This window comes from Camarhynchus parvulus, chromosome 2, assembly GCF_901933205.1.
Source record: "Camarhynchus parvulus chromosome 2, STF_HiC, whole genome shotgun sequence".
In the NCBI taxonomy this organism is placed as follows: Eukaryota; Metazoa; Chordata; class Aves; order Passeriformes; family Thraupidae; genus Camarhynchus; species Camarhynchus parvulus.
Window position 1 is genome coordinate 63,733,079 of NC_044572.1, and position 18,633 is coordinate 63,751,711.

The 18,633-nt window shown below is 38.8% G+C and overlaps 1 protein-coding gene across 3 annotated transcripts in view; it reads left to right on the top strand.

Moving 5' to 3' along the window:
- CAP2 (cyclase associated actin cytoskeleton regulatory protein 2) overlaps positions 1–18,633 on the top strand; it is a 70,016-nt gene that overhangs the window by 3,535 nt on the left and 47,848 nt on the right. For 2 of the 3 annotated variants that reach the window (XM_030943429.1, XM_030943431.1), the window contains exons 2-3: positions 8,502–8,626; positions 12,247–12,347. In XM_030943429.1, the coding sequence (XP_030799289.1) occupies positions 8,503–8,626; positions 12,247–12,347 (225 nt within the window). In that variant the 5' untranslated portion in view covers position 8,502. Of the gene's footprint in view, positions 1–2,293; positions 2,402–8,501; positions 8,627–12,246; positions 12,348–18,633 lie in introns of those variants that run through there. The other variant, XM_030943430.1, reaches the window with a different exon arrangement.

Sequence of the window (18,633 nt, forward strand, 5' to 3'; positions counted from 1 at the left end):
AGCAAGACCTCACACTGAAATTCAGGAGGGATAAATAGTTAAATGTCTGAGATCTTGTATATGAGCAGGTTGCATTGATTATCATTAAAGCTTAGGACCTCTTAGGTAGTAACCAGGTTATATCAGGAAATAGAAAGGTCTAGTTTAGTAGCAGCTGGCCCATTTCATCCTGAATCAGAAGCAAAGGCACAAACTGCAATGCTAGCAGTATTACAAAATCAGTGGGATGAGTTTTAGAATGGGAGATGCATGGAGACCATAAGTTTTTGTGACCAATAAAGATCCCAATTGAGCTGCAGAGCAGAGGGAGGACTCATATGGCAAAAAGTTTGCTTAAGCCCTGCTGGCTGCTGTTGTGCTGGAGGAAGAGCCACTGGCTACAGGCTGAGTGGAACAGCCATGATGAGCCTGAGACCATCAGACACAGATTGCAGCAGGATGTTCTGGTAAGAGCAGGAACACTTGCAAACTTGGCTGAAATCAAGCCCAACTATTCAGGCTTCAACATAATATGGATATGCATGAGAAGTAGGGTGTGGAAGCTTTGTGAAAGGCCACCAGCACAGCAAACAAAACTGTTACAAGCCTTGGTACTGAATAACTCTTGTCTTTTCTTCAGAAGTAATTTCACAGTTTCTGTTTTTAGAGCTTGCAATACCTTTCACTTAGTTTTAACTTCCTCCTTTGTTTTCTTCCTTGCACATCCTGGAAGTACTGAAACATTTGTACTTTGTGGAATTTACCCTTTCAGAGAGTTCAAATTCAATTTGTTTGGAACCATAGCATAAAGGATCTTACTGTTCAGTTGTTATGAACTGCACTGAAGCACTTGAATAAAATCAGTGCCTGCATACAGTATTTTCTTGGTTCAGCAAGGCAGTCTGCTTACATACAGTAATTGGACTTGTGACAGATAATTAAATGGCTTGTAAGGCCTTTAGGATGCTTGATTACATGGAGAGCCCAACGCTAATATATAGTAAATGAGGTGGCTAAGAACACTGCATTTCTGTTGATTGCACAGATATTAAAACTTGTACACTTCATTTGAGAGAGAGAAGAAAATAAAACCAAGAAGACAAAAGACCATGAGCAGTGGTGACATGAAAAGTGAGCATAAAAGGAATAGGAGAATGTACTTAGAAACTGGGTTGCCTTGGTTATTTTAAGTCAATCATGCTTACACAAACTGTCAAGCAGTCTTGACTGCTTCAGTATATCATTAAGTAATGAACTTGCTCTTTGTGATCACAAAATTCATGACAGTCAAAATTATTCAGCAAGGGATAGAAGCTCTTCACAGAACTTCCCAATAATTAGGAAGTGAACTGATACTCCAGGAGATACTAAGCACATATATGAACACATGCCATATTTTAAAGAATTCATATTAAATTATCAGAGGCCTAATTGCAGTCCATGTTGTTATTATTACATTGACTTGTAGACATACAGCTTGATGTGTGCAGTTACCCATATTATGGGACTAAACTGGGATGTGATAAGAAATCTAAAATGCATCAACAGTCTTAGAGGTATTTGTCAAAACAGAGATTGTTTTATGATGCAAGTTTTACAATTTTTCTGAACAGTGGGATGAATAAAGAGCTCTATTCTTTTTCAACATGGTTTTGTAGACAGCAGCCTGATCACTAGGAGAGGGAGAGAAGCAGAGGAGGAGCCAGAATGCAAACAGAAAGTTATACTTTGTGGTACCAACAGCATAAGGCCAGACAAAGGAAAATACTTGGGTTAAGTGGGAGATGTTCAACATGAACCTGCTTTTACTTCTTCTATGCAAATGCTTTTTTGCTTATTAGAAGTAGCCCTTTAAAAACACAGAGGTTATGCCAAAGAAAGAAGTCCACACACAAGATAATTGATGTAGCACACTCATGCACAGCCATAAGGGACTCATTCATAGCATAGCAGTGGGTTTAACACACACAGTGAGCTACAGACAGAAATATTTTATGATGAGTACACTAGAGTCAGCCAAGACTTCAGATCAACTTAATAGTGAAAATGGCACATTCATCCACAAAAAGCAGAAGTCATACAGACATTTTTGTCTTTTTGCTATTTCAGGTATAACTGTCCATCTTAACAAAAAAAAAGTCAAAATTCTAATACTGTTTGATATACAAAACTAGATATTTTAACTAGGTTTAAAAATTAAATAATTCTCTATACTTCAGAATTAATTGGTCCCAAATGAGCTTGTAGTAGATTTAGGAGCAAAACAATAAAAAAGGCTCTGATTTGAAACTCAAATCATTCTTCTCACACAGGGCCTTACTGAGAGGTCTTCTGGTTTAATCCAAATTGACATCAGTTTGAGAAGAATATGTTTACATTCCTCCCCTACAGCTAATGGAAAACAAAATACAAACCATACAAGGTAATGTTCCTATTGGTCTACCAACACATACTTTCTTCTCACCACTGTTCCTTTTGCATTCTCTGCCCAGAATCTTTTGTGATAGCAACCCAAAGAATTTCAAGTGCTCCTTCTTACCACCCAGCCAGTACTGAGCTGCTTCCAAGCTCTATCTGGGAATGAGGAACTCCAGAGACCCCAAGCCAGTGGGGTTCTGAACAAGAATGGGGTGCAGTAGGAATTTGGGTCTCATGGTAAAGGTGGCAAAGAGACTGCTTACTCAAAACAGCTTGGATTTGCAGGTGTTTGAATGATGATATAGGAAAAAGAGCCATTTCAGACTCAGGCTGTCTGTGTTTGTGTCAGAAATGAAGTGCTGTAAGATGCTTTTGTAATTTGAGGGGATATTCAGGAATGCATTTCTCCTCCCTTGATGTATGTTGACATAAATTGTACAGAGGAACTCTCAGAGGATACAGTGCTTTGGATCTCTAAAATGTTCCTGACTCACTCTCTGATAGTACCACCTGGCAACCTGGGGGGTTGTGTATTTTATTTAATATCTTGGTAGCAATTTATTAAAAGATTAAGAGAGAAAGCACATGTGCAACGTGCTGTACTTCCAAGGACAGTGTGATTTTCCACTTCCAAGGCAGTGCAGCAATGGTGAATACAATTAAAATGCACATTGTTGCCTATATTCTGGTTTAGGCATCTTTTTTGGCATAGAGAGGAAATCCAAATCTGACATGTAGGATATCAGATGAGGTGCATGAGTGAGACCTGGCATTAATTTTCAGATGCTAGATGAATTTGGAAGAACTGGTACTGAGTGGGGGCAGGGGAGGAAAGCAAATAAATTAACAGGTCATTTATTTTCCTTTCAAATTAATAGAATGCTAGGAAGTAAAAAAACTGTGGCACTTTGTACTCTATCTCTTGCTGATGTTTGAGAGAATCATTTCATACTTTACAAGGTAGCACCATTCCTTTGTTCAAAACTCCATTTTTACATGCCTGGTATGTCATCATATGGTTTTTTCCGCTTTATGCTGCTGTACTGCTTTTCCCTGTGCATTCATTACAACTTGTTTCTTCTTGAGGATGGAGCAATATTGTCCTCTGTTGTAAGTCACATACTGTAGTAACAGGAATAGTATGTGTGTGTTTTGACTTACAGTTTGCTGTTTGGGATCAGTATGTCAGGAAATTCTAGTCTACAGCCAAGTTTTTTCCCCCTGATAATAGATAAATGGTGCTTTGAAACAGCTGGGGAGGAAAGCAGTGATCTCCCAAGGCCTGTCTATAAGAAGAAATCCACTCTTTGAGTTTCAGCATGCTTTGTTATACCTGGTTTTGGCTTTACTTCTTTTGTGGAAGAAATGACAGATGGTACTACTACCACATGCCTTTAGCACTCCCAAAAAAGATACCACTAACAGTAAACAGGGCAGAGCTGTGGATCTTCTGTCTTGATTTTGTCCCCAAGAGACGGTTACCAATGTTGCGTTTAAATAATTTGTCAGTAGATGTGTGTTAACACCTTTCCTGACTCTTAGGTGACCTTACTTTCAGTGAAGGACAGTGTTCTTCACCAGGAGAGCAACTGGATAAGGATTACATGGGAGTTAAAGCATTGTTATTTTTAACTCTTTATAGGTGGTCAGCATCAGCTCTGGGAAAAGATACATGGTTAACCCTGATAATCACTTCAAGATCAAATCTTTAATTAAAATCCTGACAGGTGAGATAGAGAGTCTCTCGTGAAATAAAAAATAATAAAAGCTTTATGAGAGTGGAAGCATGCCACAGACATATTTACATCCTCTTTTCTTTAATGTGCAGAGATTTAATTTGACACTGTAAGTAGACCAATCTTATTATTTATTTATAATATAAGCTCTGATGCTGTATCATGGCAGATAGTATCTTCACAGAGTCAAGCTTTGCCATTTGTATTCTGATTCCTTTTGAGCTGTGGCTTTGTGGTGTCTCTTTGACCAGGCAAAGTGCAGTGTGGAATAAGTAATCAGATAAACAGCTGAATATAGGCCAAGAAAATGCTGAAGTGTGTCATAACATGAGCCAAATATGTAAATCCCAATGTATAGGCAAAGATGTCAGCGTTTAGATTGAGAATGGATGAAGAGAGTTTTCATGCTATTGTTCGGTGGATGTTTAGAACAGTAACTTTAATTCCTGTGTTGTTTGTAAGGTAGATAACACTGTGTCATTTAATGGTGAAGAGAGGTGTAAATGTAGGGTTTGAATATGTACAACTGATTTCTCTTTTAGTGTTATGGACAGTAATCACTTTAATTCCTATGTTGTTTGTAAGGTAGATAACACTGTGTCATTTAATGGTGAAGAGAGGTGTAAATGTAGGTTTTGAATATGTACAACTGATTGCTCTTTTAGTGTTATGGACAGTAATCACAAGAGTGTTTTTGCACTTTATTCATACATGACAGGCATAACTGTGTGTACTCTTACGTGCATGTACATATATGTATAGAAATAGATGGAAATACCATGTACTCATGGTTATATAAATCTACAGATTAAAAAGGTAGACAGTGTAAAGATGACAATTACTGAGTGTAATATTCTATATAAAAAGAATAGAAACCTGACATGCCTAATATTAGGGTAAAAATGGTTTCTACTTCTGTTTAAAGACTCTGACAATATATTATTCTATGATTGCTGGTGATGCCTGCTTTTGGAAGAACACTGTAGTTCTCCAGTTAATGGGACTAGAATGAAACAGTGAAGAATATAGTGAGTAAAAGACTATGTGGTAGCAGGAAGGTATTGCATAAAAAGATCCTTCAGGTTTTTGAGCTGGGTTATTCCCCTGAACTTCTGACACTGTAATGTGTATTCTTACTGTCTTACAGAAGGTCATTTATTGGGTAGTACATTAGAAGTCTGCTCATTTGTGAGACTCCTCAGACCTCCTGGTGTGTGCACTCAAATCATTGAGTTTGTAAACAAACAATTGGATTCTTTCACAGGCAAAATCGGGCTGAAGAGGCCAAAAAGTAACAGGTCTTCCATAGAAGTTTGTGCATAATTGTGCATTTGATGACATCATCAAGGAAAATTTTAAGGCAAATGAAAAAAAAACCAACTTACCAGACTGTATCTTTACATAAAAATATAGGTACTATACTAAAAATATATTTTAAAATACTGATGAAATTAGTTGACTGTATGCTATGTTATGTGTTAATATGCTATGTTGCACCATCCAGACTTTAGAGTGGTTGAAAACAGAACTTTTAAAATAGACACCATTTCAGGCTTTTATGTAGTAGGGTAAAATGTGAAAAGAATGTACTCATAATATTTTTTAGGATTAACAGTGTTTTGTTTTAAGAAAAGTTTTAAAGTTTTCGTAAAAGTTTGAATATTTCAGAAGCTCCCCTGATCCATTCATCTCATTCCTGCCAAGATATTTGTAACCTTACAAAAATTTGAGGTGTTTTTTTTTTTAAGTGAATTAATTTTTCAAACAGAATAGTGTGCATTTTGCAGTATAAAGAAAGTACATTGCCAGTGGGTCAAGAGAGATGATCCCACCCCTCTGCTCTTCACCTGACTGAACTCTTAGGTCAGGTCAAGAATAAAGAGTTTTCATGGATAACTCACCTGGCATGGTGAGTTGTCTCCTGTTCTGAAAGCAGGCCTCGTTCTGCAGTACTGTGCTCTGGATAAACACAGATTCACCTAAATTGACTCACTACATGACTAATGGGCCCTGGTGAGGTCACACCTGGAGTGCTGTGTCCAGTTCTGGGCTCCTCAGCACAAGGGAGACATGGAGCTCCTGGAGCAGGTCCAGTGGACAGATGCAAAGCTGACCAAGCAAGTGCAGCATCTCTTTCATGAGGAAAGGCTGAGGGAGCTGGGCCTGTTCAGCCTCAGGAGGGAACTGAGAGGGGACCTCATCAATGTTTATCAGTATCTGAAGGGAGGGTGTCAAGAGGACAGATCCAGGCTCTTCTCAGTGGTGCCCAACAATAGCACAAGAGGCAGTGGGCAGCAGCTGATGCCCAGATGTTCCACCTGAATATGAGGAAGAACTTTACTGTGCAAGGGACTGAGCACTGGAACTGGTTGCCCAAAGGGGTTGTGGAATCTCCCTCACTGGTGATATTCAGGAACTGTCTGGATGCAATCCTATGCCATGTACTCTGGGATGACTGCTTGAGTGGGAAGGTTGGACCAGAGGACCCCTCTGAGGTCCCTTCCAGCCTGACCCATTCTGTGATAAGACAAGAGAGCCCCTCTGAATTTTTACACTGTTCGTATGCATGCTGTCTAATGTCATCCTCTTTTGGGGGTTTGATTTTTTATTTAATATGAATAGGAAAACCCTGTAAATTCCAGACAAAACTTCCTCGCAAGAATGGTTCTATTAAGTGCTCCATGCTGTAAAATCTGCTTCACTTTTAGGTCAAACACAAACCTCATTACAGTTATAAAGTCTGAAAGTCCCACCCTATTTGAAAGGCAGCGTGACTCAGAGCACAAGAGCTTTGCACATGTTTCCACAGTCCTAGTAGCTAATTTCTTCTCATGCTTAAATTTTTAGAAGAAAAATATGATTATATTTTACTAATAAGAATTAGTAGTACTTGTTTGTAAATGAAAACATTTATTTCCGTGGTACTTTACTTATTTAACATTTGTATTTTGTATAAACTATATATGTTTAGTATAACATTTAGGCACTCTGTACTGGCTGTGGAGACACTGAAGCAGCAATATTTGGTTTGGTTGCTGAGTGTTGCATAGTGGTGCATTTTATTGGAATCTGCTATTAGGCTTTAATATATCTGCAGTACCACCAGGCTGTTCTTTAGCAACTAATGCATTTACACTTTTGTTCCATGTCTGCCCAACCATTCTAGTCTCCGAGCCATACAGGAATCAATGTCTTGTGGAAGAACACCACAGGATGATGGCCCCAGAGAGCCTCTGACTCCCTGCTTGCCCCAGCTGGGGATGTGCATTCCCCTGTTGCTCCTGCTTTTGCACATCCCAGTGCTGGGCAGGGAATGCAGCCTGGTGTGGCGACTGGGCTGGAAGTGGCCACAGGGATCATGTTAATCAAGAGCCATCATCATCGCATGCACCCCTTGCCGAATGTCACTTATCAGGATCAAACACAACCTTAAGTGGGGAACGTGTACATTAAACTCACTCTACTAAATAACAGGGGATTTAAACATAGCTTTGCCTTTGCTTATGTAACTTTCTCACTCTGTATGGTATATAGCACTTTTTTCCCAAGAGATTGGCCAATATTCAAAAATGTCAATGCCTACACTGCCTCACATGTAAGAGAGCAGATAATCACATTGTGAAGAAAAAAGGCAATGTGTGAGTTGTTAAAAATGTAACCTAATTTCTATTTAATCTTAAACCAAAAGCACTGCAGCAGTACTGCACAAGCAGGCCTCTGGATTTTTTTCCTATCCAAATGTTAATTAGCATTTGATTTTAAAAGCATGGGAAACACTGGTTCATATTGGGTGCTTCTGTAAGAAAAAAAGTGATGGTAAAGCATATAAGAAAAATAAACAGGAGACCTTCTTGGATTTTTGTGTAGTCTTCAGTCAAGTGGCTGGGTCCTACTACAAAGTTTAAAAGACCGAGGCAAATTTCAGAATGAACCTTTTTAAAAATCAGAAAGTATTAATTGGGTCTGTATTTTAGTCTCTGTAAATGCTGACTCAAATCATTGTAGGCATAAGATTTTACCAATTACTTCTATGACTATTCCAGTTGTCTCAGTATCTGGTTGGGAGCATATATATGCATTTTGTCTTAAGCTGTTCACAGGCAGACTGTTAAAAGCTATGCTAGCAGTGGTTGGAACCTGCTACTTAGAAGGAAGAGCCAGAGTTGAGTGCTGATCCCTGCTGACAAAGAAGTAACTTACCCTTTGTCAGCTGCTTCACTGCAAATGTTTATGTACCAGAAAGACAGTGCTTAAAAAATGAGAGTTTTACCATAAAAGAAAAAGCCACGAGATGAACAGAACTGCAACATTGAAGCAAGGACTTCACTGAGAGGGGTCTAACACTTCTTCCATAATGATTTTTTTCAGAATGGCAGAGACTCATGGCTTGATGGAGAGATTGGAGAAAGCAGTGACTCGACTTGAATCATTGTTTTCAGATTCACACAGATCTGGTGGAATGGAATGTGATGGCATCAATGGAGTCAATGGAAGTAAGTATGTTATTTTGCAGTACCATCTCTCTGTTATTAAAAAATTACAATTAATGTATACATTTGTCTTCTAAGAGGGAATGCAATCCCACCTCCTACAAATTCTGTATCAAAATAAAGTAATATTTTAAAAATTGTATTTAGAAGTGCCATGTGACAAGCTTAGTAGTATGCACAATTCTAAACTAATATGGCCTAGAAAATTAATGATTTTACTCTTTCTTAATATACTGTCCATGTCTCAAGCTCTATTACTCTTTCCATTTTAGCAATTATAGTTACAACTTATATTGTTGTAAAGGGGAATAACCCAGCTCAAATACCTGAAGGATCTTTTATTGTAAATAACTCCCCAGGTGAAAATGTCTGCTTGAGCCCAATTAGCAGAAGAAATAAGACATCCCCTAAATGTGCAGCATAAATATTCCTATAGAAGTTACTAATATAAACACTGTTGATTTGCCAGCTCTCTCTGAATTTCACAGTGCAGACCCACTTAATTTGTTTAACATCCTTAATCAAACATGAGTTTGTTTGGAAGCACTTGCTCACTAAAGACTGCTATAAATCCATGGCCTTACATTCTTATCTCTTGAGCTCTCAGTTCTCAAGTGGTTCTCCAAAGCACTACGGTGGAGAATATACTAAAAAAGCTTGTTCTTTGTCTACTCATATCATATCATTGAATCATATTTTTTCGTGCCTTAATTTTGTGGTTCTTGAAGTTATAGGCTAAATAACTTTACATATGTGGTAATTCTAAATATGATGGAATCGAAATGCTCTTTTCTTTCTCCAAGACTTTTTTATTCATCCAGAACCCCAGCATGAATCTCATTATTAGCTTCATGTTCTTTGCTTTCTGTATTCCTTGCCCTTTTTTGCATTCTCCAGAGAAGAGCACATCCCAGCATGGACTCAGCTGCTGTACAGAAGATGCAGGACACATCTAAACTTGCAGGCAGCTTCCTTTACTGACACAGCAACAAGTGAAGTGTATGAGGTGCTATGTTGTCCCCTATGCCAGCTGACACGTGTGAGGGATGTTTCCTGCACCCTTGTGTGCCATGGGCCTGCACACTGGCAGCTGCTGTGGGGCAGCTCACTGAGAGCAGTGTGTTTCTGTGGCAGGAAAGGAGCATCTTCCAGCAGGCTTCCATGGCAGATGAGTTAGCCAGGCACAGAAAGCTTCACTAAAAAAAGTGCTTGCAATCCAGAGAGAACCTAGGCAGCTAGCAAACTGTAGCTAAGTCAGGGAGGAATATCCATATACAAACTGACAGATAAATCAATCACCACTAGGAATTTGCAGTTCTCAAAGAATTTAGTCATGTAATGAGTCCATTTAGGTGAATCTGTATTTATCTAGAGCACAGTATTGCAGAACCAGGGCTGCTTTCAGAACAGGAGGTAACTCACCATGGCAAGTACTTCCATGAAAACTGCTTGTATTCTTGACCTGACCCAAGAGCTCATTCAGGTGAAGAGATTCACCCCTCAGGGAACCAGAGCCTGAACGCCCCAGCAGATCCCTAGAAGAAACCAACTGAGAAGCCTTGTTGAAGTGTGATTATAAAACACACCCACTGGGAGACTGCAGTAAGAAGCTGAGATGAGCAGCACCATGGGGTGCTTGCCAGGCTGCATGACATCTCCAGGCAGAGCTGTCTCACACAGGGACTCAGGAGTTAGCTTTTGCTGATGCAGTTGGGAAAGTCTTCAGTTTATGTGACTGGTACACCTACAGTGCCCCAAACATCACTCTGTGTGCCTGTGTCGCTGTGCCTCTGCAGAGGTTCACATTGCCACAGACACTGCAAAGGAAACAGTCTTACAGGTCTCTTCTTTCTTTTTCTCCTTCAAAACTGACACTCAAGCCAGAGTGTGACCTTTTTAAAATCTCCAGTTGAAATGGAGGTATAGTTCTTTCTTCAACCATGACCTCTATCCCCTAAAAGACCATTCCATAATTAGAATTATTAAAAAAACAATAACCTTCGCTTTTCAATTAGTACGTTTTCAGAAACAGGATTGGGAGATGTACCTTTACTGTTTTCCTAAAGGGCATTACAGCAGCAGAACTGCAAATAAATCATTCCGTTGCTCTGCACAGCCCACAGCAAATTCTAGTAAATGCTCCTGGGAGTGAGCTGCATTGAATAGTAAAAAATAGCATAGTTGCTTTCTAGTTCTGCATAGGAGAATTTGGGGAACTGTTATGTAAAACTCTGCTCTAAAAGGAAAATGTTACAATGAATCTTTTGGAAGCATGCGCAGATTTTGAAAGGGAATATAAATGGGCTTTGGAAAGCATCTCCACAGCTAAAACCTTTTGTGCATTAGTTCATTTGAGGGGTTTACACACAAACACTTAATATGGAAGAAAGCCCAGAAATTCCTCAGAATTATAGGTGAATGGCATCAAGAGAACAAAAGGAGCCTTGAAATCCCACCTAGCTGACTAACTACATTTTCTTTTTCACACAGGCCACTGCAAACTCCAGTTGCCAGAGAATGTCTTTTATTTTGTCATGGAGCCAGATGACTCTTGTGGAATAAAGAGGGCTTTCATAACTATGAATTTCGACACAATTGTTATATAGTGCCAAAAGGTTAAGGCAAATTCTCTGGGGAAAGCCTGGTACCTCTTCAGAGCAATCCTCAAGCTTTATTAATGAGGGAGAGAGGCAGGGAAGAATTTTAACCTTGTTTTCTCAGATCTTGCCTATGTCACAGATTCACGTGTGTCATTCATGCTGGATCTGGCAAAGGTTCTGAGCATAGATAAGACACGAGGGAGTAAAGGGAGGGTTGGAAAGCATCCAAGGAGAGATTTTTTTTGCTATCTTAACAGGTACCACGTAGTGCCATGTAGAAGCTAGGTGCTTAAGAGACTGAGGCCGATCTGCATTTTCTGATTGTTCACTTAATCAGGAAACTGCTCTGTGTACCATATAGAAAATAGAAGCTTTATTCCTCCTTTGTAATGTATAGTATATATAGTCAATGGGATATGTTGTCTGGAAGACTTGTTTGAGCTTTCTTTATCCAGTGACAGTTTCGCAAGGTGAGACAACAAAATGAGGCGATTACAAAGCCATATCTCACTGCATAAATCTACTGTCAACCCATTCCAAGGACTCTCTTATGGAAATGGAATTGGTTGCTATTAAAAGCCACCAAACATCACAGAGATCTTCAGGAATGGAGTAGTATAAAAATAGTTGTTAAGTACAATGCAGGTTCTTTTCAGGGGATGATATTTGATTAACGTACAATAGGGGAATTTTGTTAAGAGAATTAGACTCCTCAGGTCCCTTGAAGGGCTGAGAGATGTTTGTTTTAGCACATGTTGTTTTAAGACAAAAGAGGCTTCCCAGTACATTACTCACAGGAAATTCTCTTACAGGTTCCTATTCAAGTTCTACCAAGAGCAAGATTTTTTCCTCTTCTTTCTATCTAGGACGAAACTAATTTTACATCCTTTTTCACTGATTTCATAAATCAAAAATGAAGTTACTGCAATCTCCTCAGTTTCTATGATACATCTCCATCTGCTACACATCCTATGCATTATATACTTTATGAACCCATTATAATGGAATATTCCTCCTCTACAGGCATAGCACCATATGTGGAAGCCTTTGATAGGCTGCTGAACGGAAGTGTTGCTGAGTTTCTCAGGTACAGCAAGATTCTTGAAGGTGATGTGAAGACACATGTAAGTATTTACTCAGATTTTCCCGTGATGAGGGAAGTGTACAAGTCTTGGAATCTGTGTGATCAGCCTTGAGTGCTGAGTAGAGGACTATCTTAATAGCAGAACAAACTCTAAGTTATTAATTCTTGTAGTAGAGATAGCCTGGCATAACACACTGAGTACAGTTGGTTCGGGAACGGCACAAGGTTGTGTGGATTCATAAGAAGAGATTCCTGCCTTCTACAGCACCAAAGTTGAACACTATAAAATGCAAAATATATAAATATTCTCAGTCACAAGCAATTTGAATAGTTTTGTTGGCTGCTGAGCTCTTTGCAGGACAGGAACAATTAAGAACATGTGCCAACGAATCAGTAGCAAACAACAGGTGGGCCCAAGCAATGATAACTTCCTGTGGTTGTTTTCTAGGCATGTGTATCATCATTCCAATTAATATAGAGATTTTGTTCTGGTTGTTTGTTTTATTACTCACATCTCTTTCATTTGTAACAATGTAGCAAACTAAAAATGATTCAGCCATTTAGATGACCTTTTGTTAAAAATATAAGTTGCAGCAAGGAAGTATTGTGGTATCATTTTCATGATGAGAATACTTTCTGACCTTATGATCTTAATCTTGTGATCAGAACTTGTTTGTGTAGTTTTATTTTTTGAAGCTGGTCTTCTTCCCTAAAATGGGTGGCGATGTAATTGACAAAGGATGGAGTCATTTTACCAACAGCTTACCAATATAGATTTGGAAAAAAAAACCAACAAAAAAACCATCGCACACATAAGAGAGATGGGGTCAGTGCAAGCTGGATCTGAAGGAGTGTGATGCTTTTGACTTTTCTAGTAGATCCATGCCATCAGGCCTTCCTCTGTGTGTACGGTTCCCAGTTAATTGCTGCTGCTGCTCTACCGAACAAACACTGTAGCCAGAAAAACGTGCAGTCCTACAAGCTACTGAGATTCATGTTGCAAGTCCAACATAAATATTCGTATTTATGTCTACTTACAGAGAAAGATGACTGGATTATTTTGTGATCTGTGTTTTTTTCTTCTGATGTTACATGTTTTGGTTTGTAGGACGGAGTTTCTGACCTAGTTAGGCCTAAAAAACAGGAGGGAATAAGAAGACCAGGCAATCCTATATGATCTTTGTTTTTCTAGGGAAATGCTGCGCTCCCTTTTTATTTGAAAAAGCCCAGACAATTATACTATAAGCTACAATATATGTATTTGTTCTTCAGAGAAACTAGGGGAAAATAAATAAATGGGGGTCAGAGGGTTGGAGGAAGAATTACGGACCTAACTGAACAGAGGATTGCTCTCTGGAAAGGACTGATTCTAGCTTGGTTTTTACATTCATTAGACATCATTATTTTGCAGTTGATTTCTCAACAGTTTAGATCTGAGTGATACAAAAATAGTCTTCCTATCAATACTAAGCAGGGAAAGAGATTGCATTAAACATTCTAAATTGCTAAACCCTTTTTAATATACACTATCTGTAAATGTTTAAATCATTAAATCAGTAAGTGTATTAATTTATGCATTTGTCACTATTTCTTACTCATAATTGAGTCCATATAAAAGATTATTAATAATTTGTCAGCCAAGTCTGTGGACAGTCCCTAGCATATTGTTGATGATAGTGTAATGCAAGCTGTGATATGGAGTATTTGTTAGTACTGTGAGTTTAGACATTGCATTAACTTTCTTTACATAAAGAAAATGGTGATTCTGATTGCAGCCTACTAAATATTCTGAAATCTTAGATTCTGCATTTACAACGTGGAGCAGACTGTGGTTGCCTTATGCTCATGCTTATCACTGAAGCAACATCTGTGCTTTACCTTAACAAGTGGAACAAGGAGTATTTTTCTTCTGGGTGTCTTATAGACCATGTGTCCTCAGCATTATACTTGCAGCTGCTGTCTCTTTCATATAATGAGCTGAAGGGAAGGTTGTATTTTATTTCAAAAAACACCTGTTGCCTTGAAAAACCTCACATACCTGACAGACCAGAATGGTAATATGAGAGAAAGAGAGACTTCATATTATGTTAAAGAAATGAAGGATTTAACATGATGTGTTTTGTGCTGATGGCTGTAACGCTTGTGTGGTTTGTGTGCCTGGCAAAAGGAAGAATTCAGACACAACTGAATGTATCTGTTGGGGAGCCTTGTTCCTATTTTTTCAGCATGCTGTACTCTAAAAAGTCTGCTGAAAGAGAACAAAAAAAGCAAACCACAAAAAAATAACTCATAGCTAGCTTCTGGCTCTCTTAAACACAGCAGCACAGTGGGCTTTGCAAAGATTAGTTTATCGGAGTCCTGCTTAGGCTCAATCTTGAGAGCAAAATACTTCTCATTCAAATTACAGTACATAAAGTGGTGAATCTCTGAGGTCAACTGCACTGAAGAAATGAACCACTTTTTAAAAGACAGGGAGAGTGGTTAGGCTTTTACATACTCTATTTAAAACAAATTACCCTAAACAGCTAAGATAAGATCTTTCCCCTATTCTGTCACTGTGGAATAAAGATCTGGTGATTATATTGATATTTATATGAAATGCAAAGTCCCCTACAGGCACAGATTTTATGAAACCATTTGCTGCTGTCCATATCATAACTGTAGAGCATGTGAAGTCAGTGAAAGAGTGAATGTGGCCAGGACTGCTACCAACCAGCTGTCTTTGGCCTGACATACCAGTGTCTTGGAGGCTGTCACCAACCGTTACAGGTTGTAACAGCCCTGAAGCTGACTCTCCATATATGCCGACACCAAAAGCTGTCCTTCTGTCAGAATGAGGGAAATTCAAAATCAGTATAAAACAGATTGTGACTCTACAGCATAGGCCATGAATCCAGCATTGCAGAAAATGTGTTAAGGATGACAAAGATCTGCTTGTGGAAGACATAGTGTACCTTTAGATTGTGTCCCAGTGAGGAAGCTGGGTTCAAGCAGGTTTGGTGGGCTCTGTGCCTTGGCAAAGCAAAGAAACCAAGACTTTAGAAGGCCAAGAAGCAGGTTTTTGTAATGTGTTTATTATTAATTTCTTCACATTATTTTTGTTTATGTGCTATCTCAAGTGGTGGAATACTTTGGCTTGAATTTGAGTAATGTACCAGATGAGACATCATGATAGGAAGAGAATGTACTGGTTCTACAAGAGAAGGATAGATAACCTCACATTTCCATATTTTAGTATTTTATGTGGTACAGAGCAGAGCATAATTGCAGCCTTCTGTCAAACACATAAGCTAATACTTGCCTTTTAAAAAATGTTTATTTGTAAAAATCTTTTAACCTCCCAACCCCACCAGTTGAAAGAACAGATTGTCTGTGTGATTCATTTATGTTCCCTCTTCTCTCATCCAAGCCTATTTATCTTGGAATGGAAAACTATAAAAATATGGATGCCTTTTCCCTCCTTTCTTCCATCAACTTCCAGCTGCTGAAATGCAGAGCTCAAAACAAAAGCTCAAAGAGCTTGGAGCATTCAGAAATGAAGTGGTACGTGGTTCAGTTGCTCCTTATTGGAAGAGGGTTTGGATGCAATCCATTACATATATGACTGCCTGAACAAGTTTAGCACTGAGAAGCAATTCACAGCACATTATCCAATCCACAGGAGTTCTCTGTGTGCATGCACTTGTTTCTTATCATGGTGAGCAGAGAAAGCAATGTGCGCCCCACAAATGTTGTATGCACGTACCCAGAGAGTTTCTGTATCTATTACATGAAAGCAGTGACATTCTTCCCTTCTTCCCAGTAAAGCCCACGTAAATATAAACAGAGAGGTGAAAGCAGGAGATATGTTTTATGAGATATATATGCACTTTGCAAAGTGCCACTCTGGTTGGGACTATCAGTGAAGCTAAAAAATCCTACCTTCCTTTTTTTTTTTTTCAAAAGAGTAGTTATGACACATGAAATAGGTAGTTATGACACATGAAATAGCTGCCTATTGTATTTTCATGTGAGAGATGCTGTAGAAGGAGTCAGTGATGTTCATAGCCCTGAACTTTGAGCAGGATGTGCTGCTGCCTGTGCTACACCAAAAAAACCCCACTTTTGCACTTTATCTTAGCTTATCTAAATGCAGACTATCAAACCCATTATTTGACTGATTCCTCATTCACAAGGCAATTTGCTTACAGGGCAACAGAATGCACAAGTGTACTCTCGTGTTCATCTTTTGTGCTCAGAGGCTGTGCGGTTTTAGGCATTGTGTTGAAAGTTGAATTAGGGCTCAGAGAAGAGGATGATGTCAACATGCCCAAAGAGAAGCTTGCTGTCAGGCTGCCTTTGCATTTCTGTGAGAGGTATTTTCTGCTACATGGAATAAACATCAAACCAAGGTGCTAGTGCAGGACTGGGGAAAATGGAATACATAAAAAAAGAATAAAAAGGTAGATATTTTTGACAACATACAAAGTGCACTCAACTGAAAGAAAGAGTCTTAAAGTGTAGAAACTGGTAGTGCTGTCCACCGAAAGAGAAAATAAAATAAAATCATCAGCCTTGGAAATCTGTCAGTGTTAAAGTTGATTTTGTAATGCTAATTCAGATGTGTTTTTCACCCTATTGATGTACTACAAGATACTTCATAACATGAACAATAAAGAATGCTCACTTTAATAGGAGAAGAAAGATGGAAATGCAACATATACAATCTAGCTGAGAGGCCTAATTTAGAGGTTTGTTTAGAAAAAAACTGACATTTCTAGGAGTCTTACAAATTTGATTGCTCTGCTCTAAAGGACAATTTCCTATATGGCCTAGGGATTGAATCTGGCTTTCAAAACAAGCAGGATTTTTTGAAGCAGGTGCAGAGGTGTGCAGACACGCAGACCTGTTGGACTGTAAGACACCTGGTTGGGAATAAAGATGGCTCCTGAGCAAGAAGGACCTGTCCATTCCAAGTCTAGAACACCACCTCCTGAAAGAGTGCATGTTTTTGCAACAATTTTGATGGCAACTGGATCAGGCTGTTAGTTTCTTGACACTAACATTGCAGTAAATACCACTTGTTTTTCTTATTATTTAAAAAGGCAAGGAAGAGATAAAAGTCAAACAAGTATTGAAAAAACAATGCAATGGTGGCCAGTACTGGGCTTTGAGTTGTGTATTGCTGGCACAAGAAACATGCACCTTTAAATTCGGGGGGGATAGTGGTGGGAATATATAATGAGAACATTCCATATGGCATTTAGTCAGAAACATAAGAAATCAGAAACACAAACACTCAGGGCTGTCAAGAGTTATAGTTATTCATAACCTGTTTTTATGGCGGTTCTTTTCATATGGAGTAGTTCCTGACTTAATCCATAAGCAGTTGATTTCAAAGTAGTGCAGTTGATCAGGGACCGTTACAGACCATTTTAGACCAAGATCTAAAACTATTGCCCACTGAAAAAGATTTTATGTGTATATGGTTACTCAGTACAATGGAATTTTCTGATCTCCCAAGGATGCTAGAAAAAGGTATCAGAATTATTTGAGTGGGAAACTTTATATGCAGTGTGAAAACAAAGAAAAATCCATCATGTCTGCCCAAGAAAATGTTAGATAAGTTGTTCTTATGAAAAAAATCTGACCATGAAGGGTGCTTTAATTGACCAGATGAATTCAGAATAATATTCAGTGTTCAGACTAGATATAAGGTCCATGTTTTACCAATCAATTTACTTAATGAATGGAGCAATTAATCAGGGCATGCATTGCATTTTTGGCCATTTGAAGTCAAAGTCAGACCTGATCATATGCTTTAGCTCGTGCTAATTTTGCTATCCCTATACAATTTTTCATTGAAGCCCTTTAAGAGAATATTTGAGTCAACTGGCAAGAAACCAGTTTTTCTTGGTGGTTTTCCAGGAGAAGCAGTGTACGGACTAGAGGCATAAGAGTTCCACAAGTTGAAAACCACTGCGTCAGCTTAACCAAAAATCATAAGGTGATAAAATTACATGGCTAAAAGAGCGAGCTAAATCACAGATGGCTTTAGAGTGTGAACCACCTACACTCAAAGCCACAAATACAGTGTGAGAGTGTCTCCATGAGCCTGTTGCAAAGCCATTGCCTAGGACACTTGCTGGTGTAAAGTCAGGAGAAAACTTATCAGGGAGGATTGACTATATTGGAGTTGGCACAGAGCCAGGGTCCATGAGGAAGCCTTGGTAATGACTTTTCTCTCTGTTTCAAAGCAGTCTAGGATCTAGAGAGCATATAGGTGACAGTAATTTCAGGCACTCAGCGTCACAACTGCTGTGAGGTGTGTGGTTCTCACAGCAGTA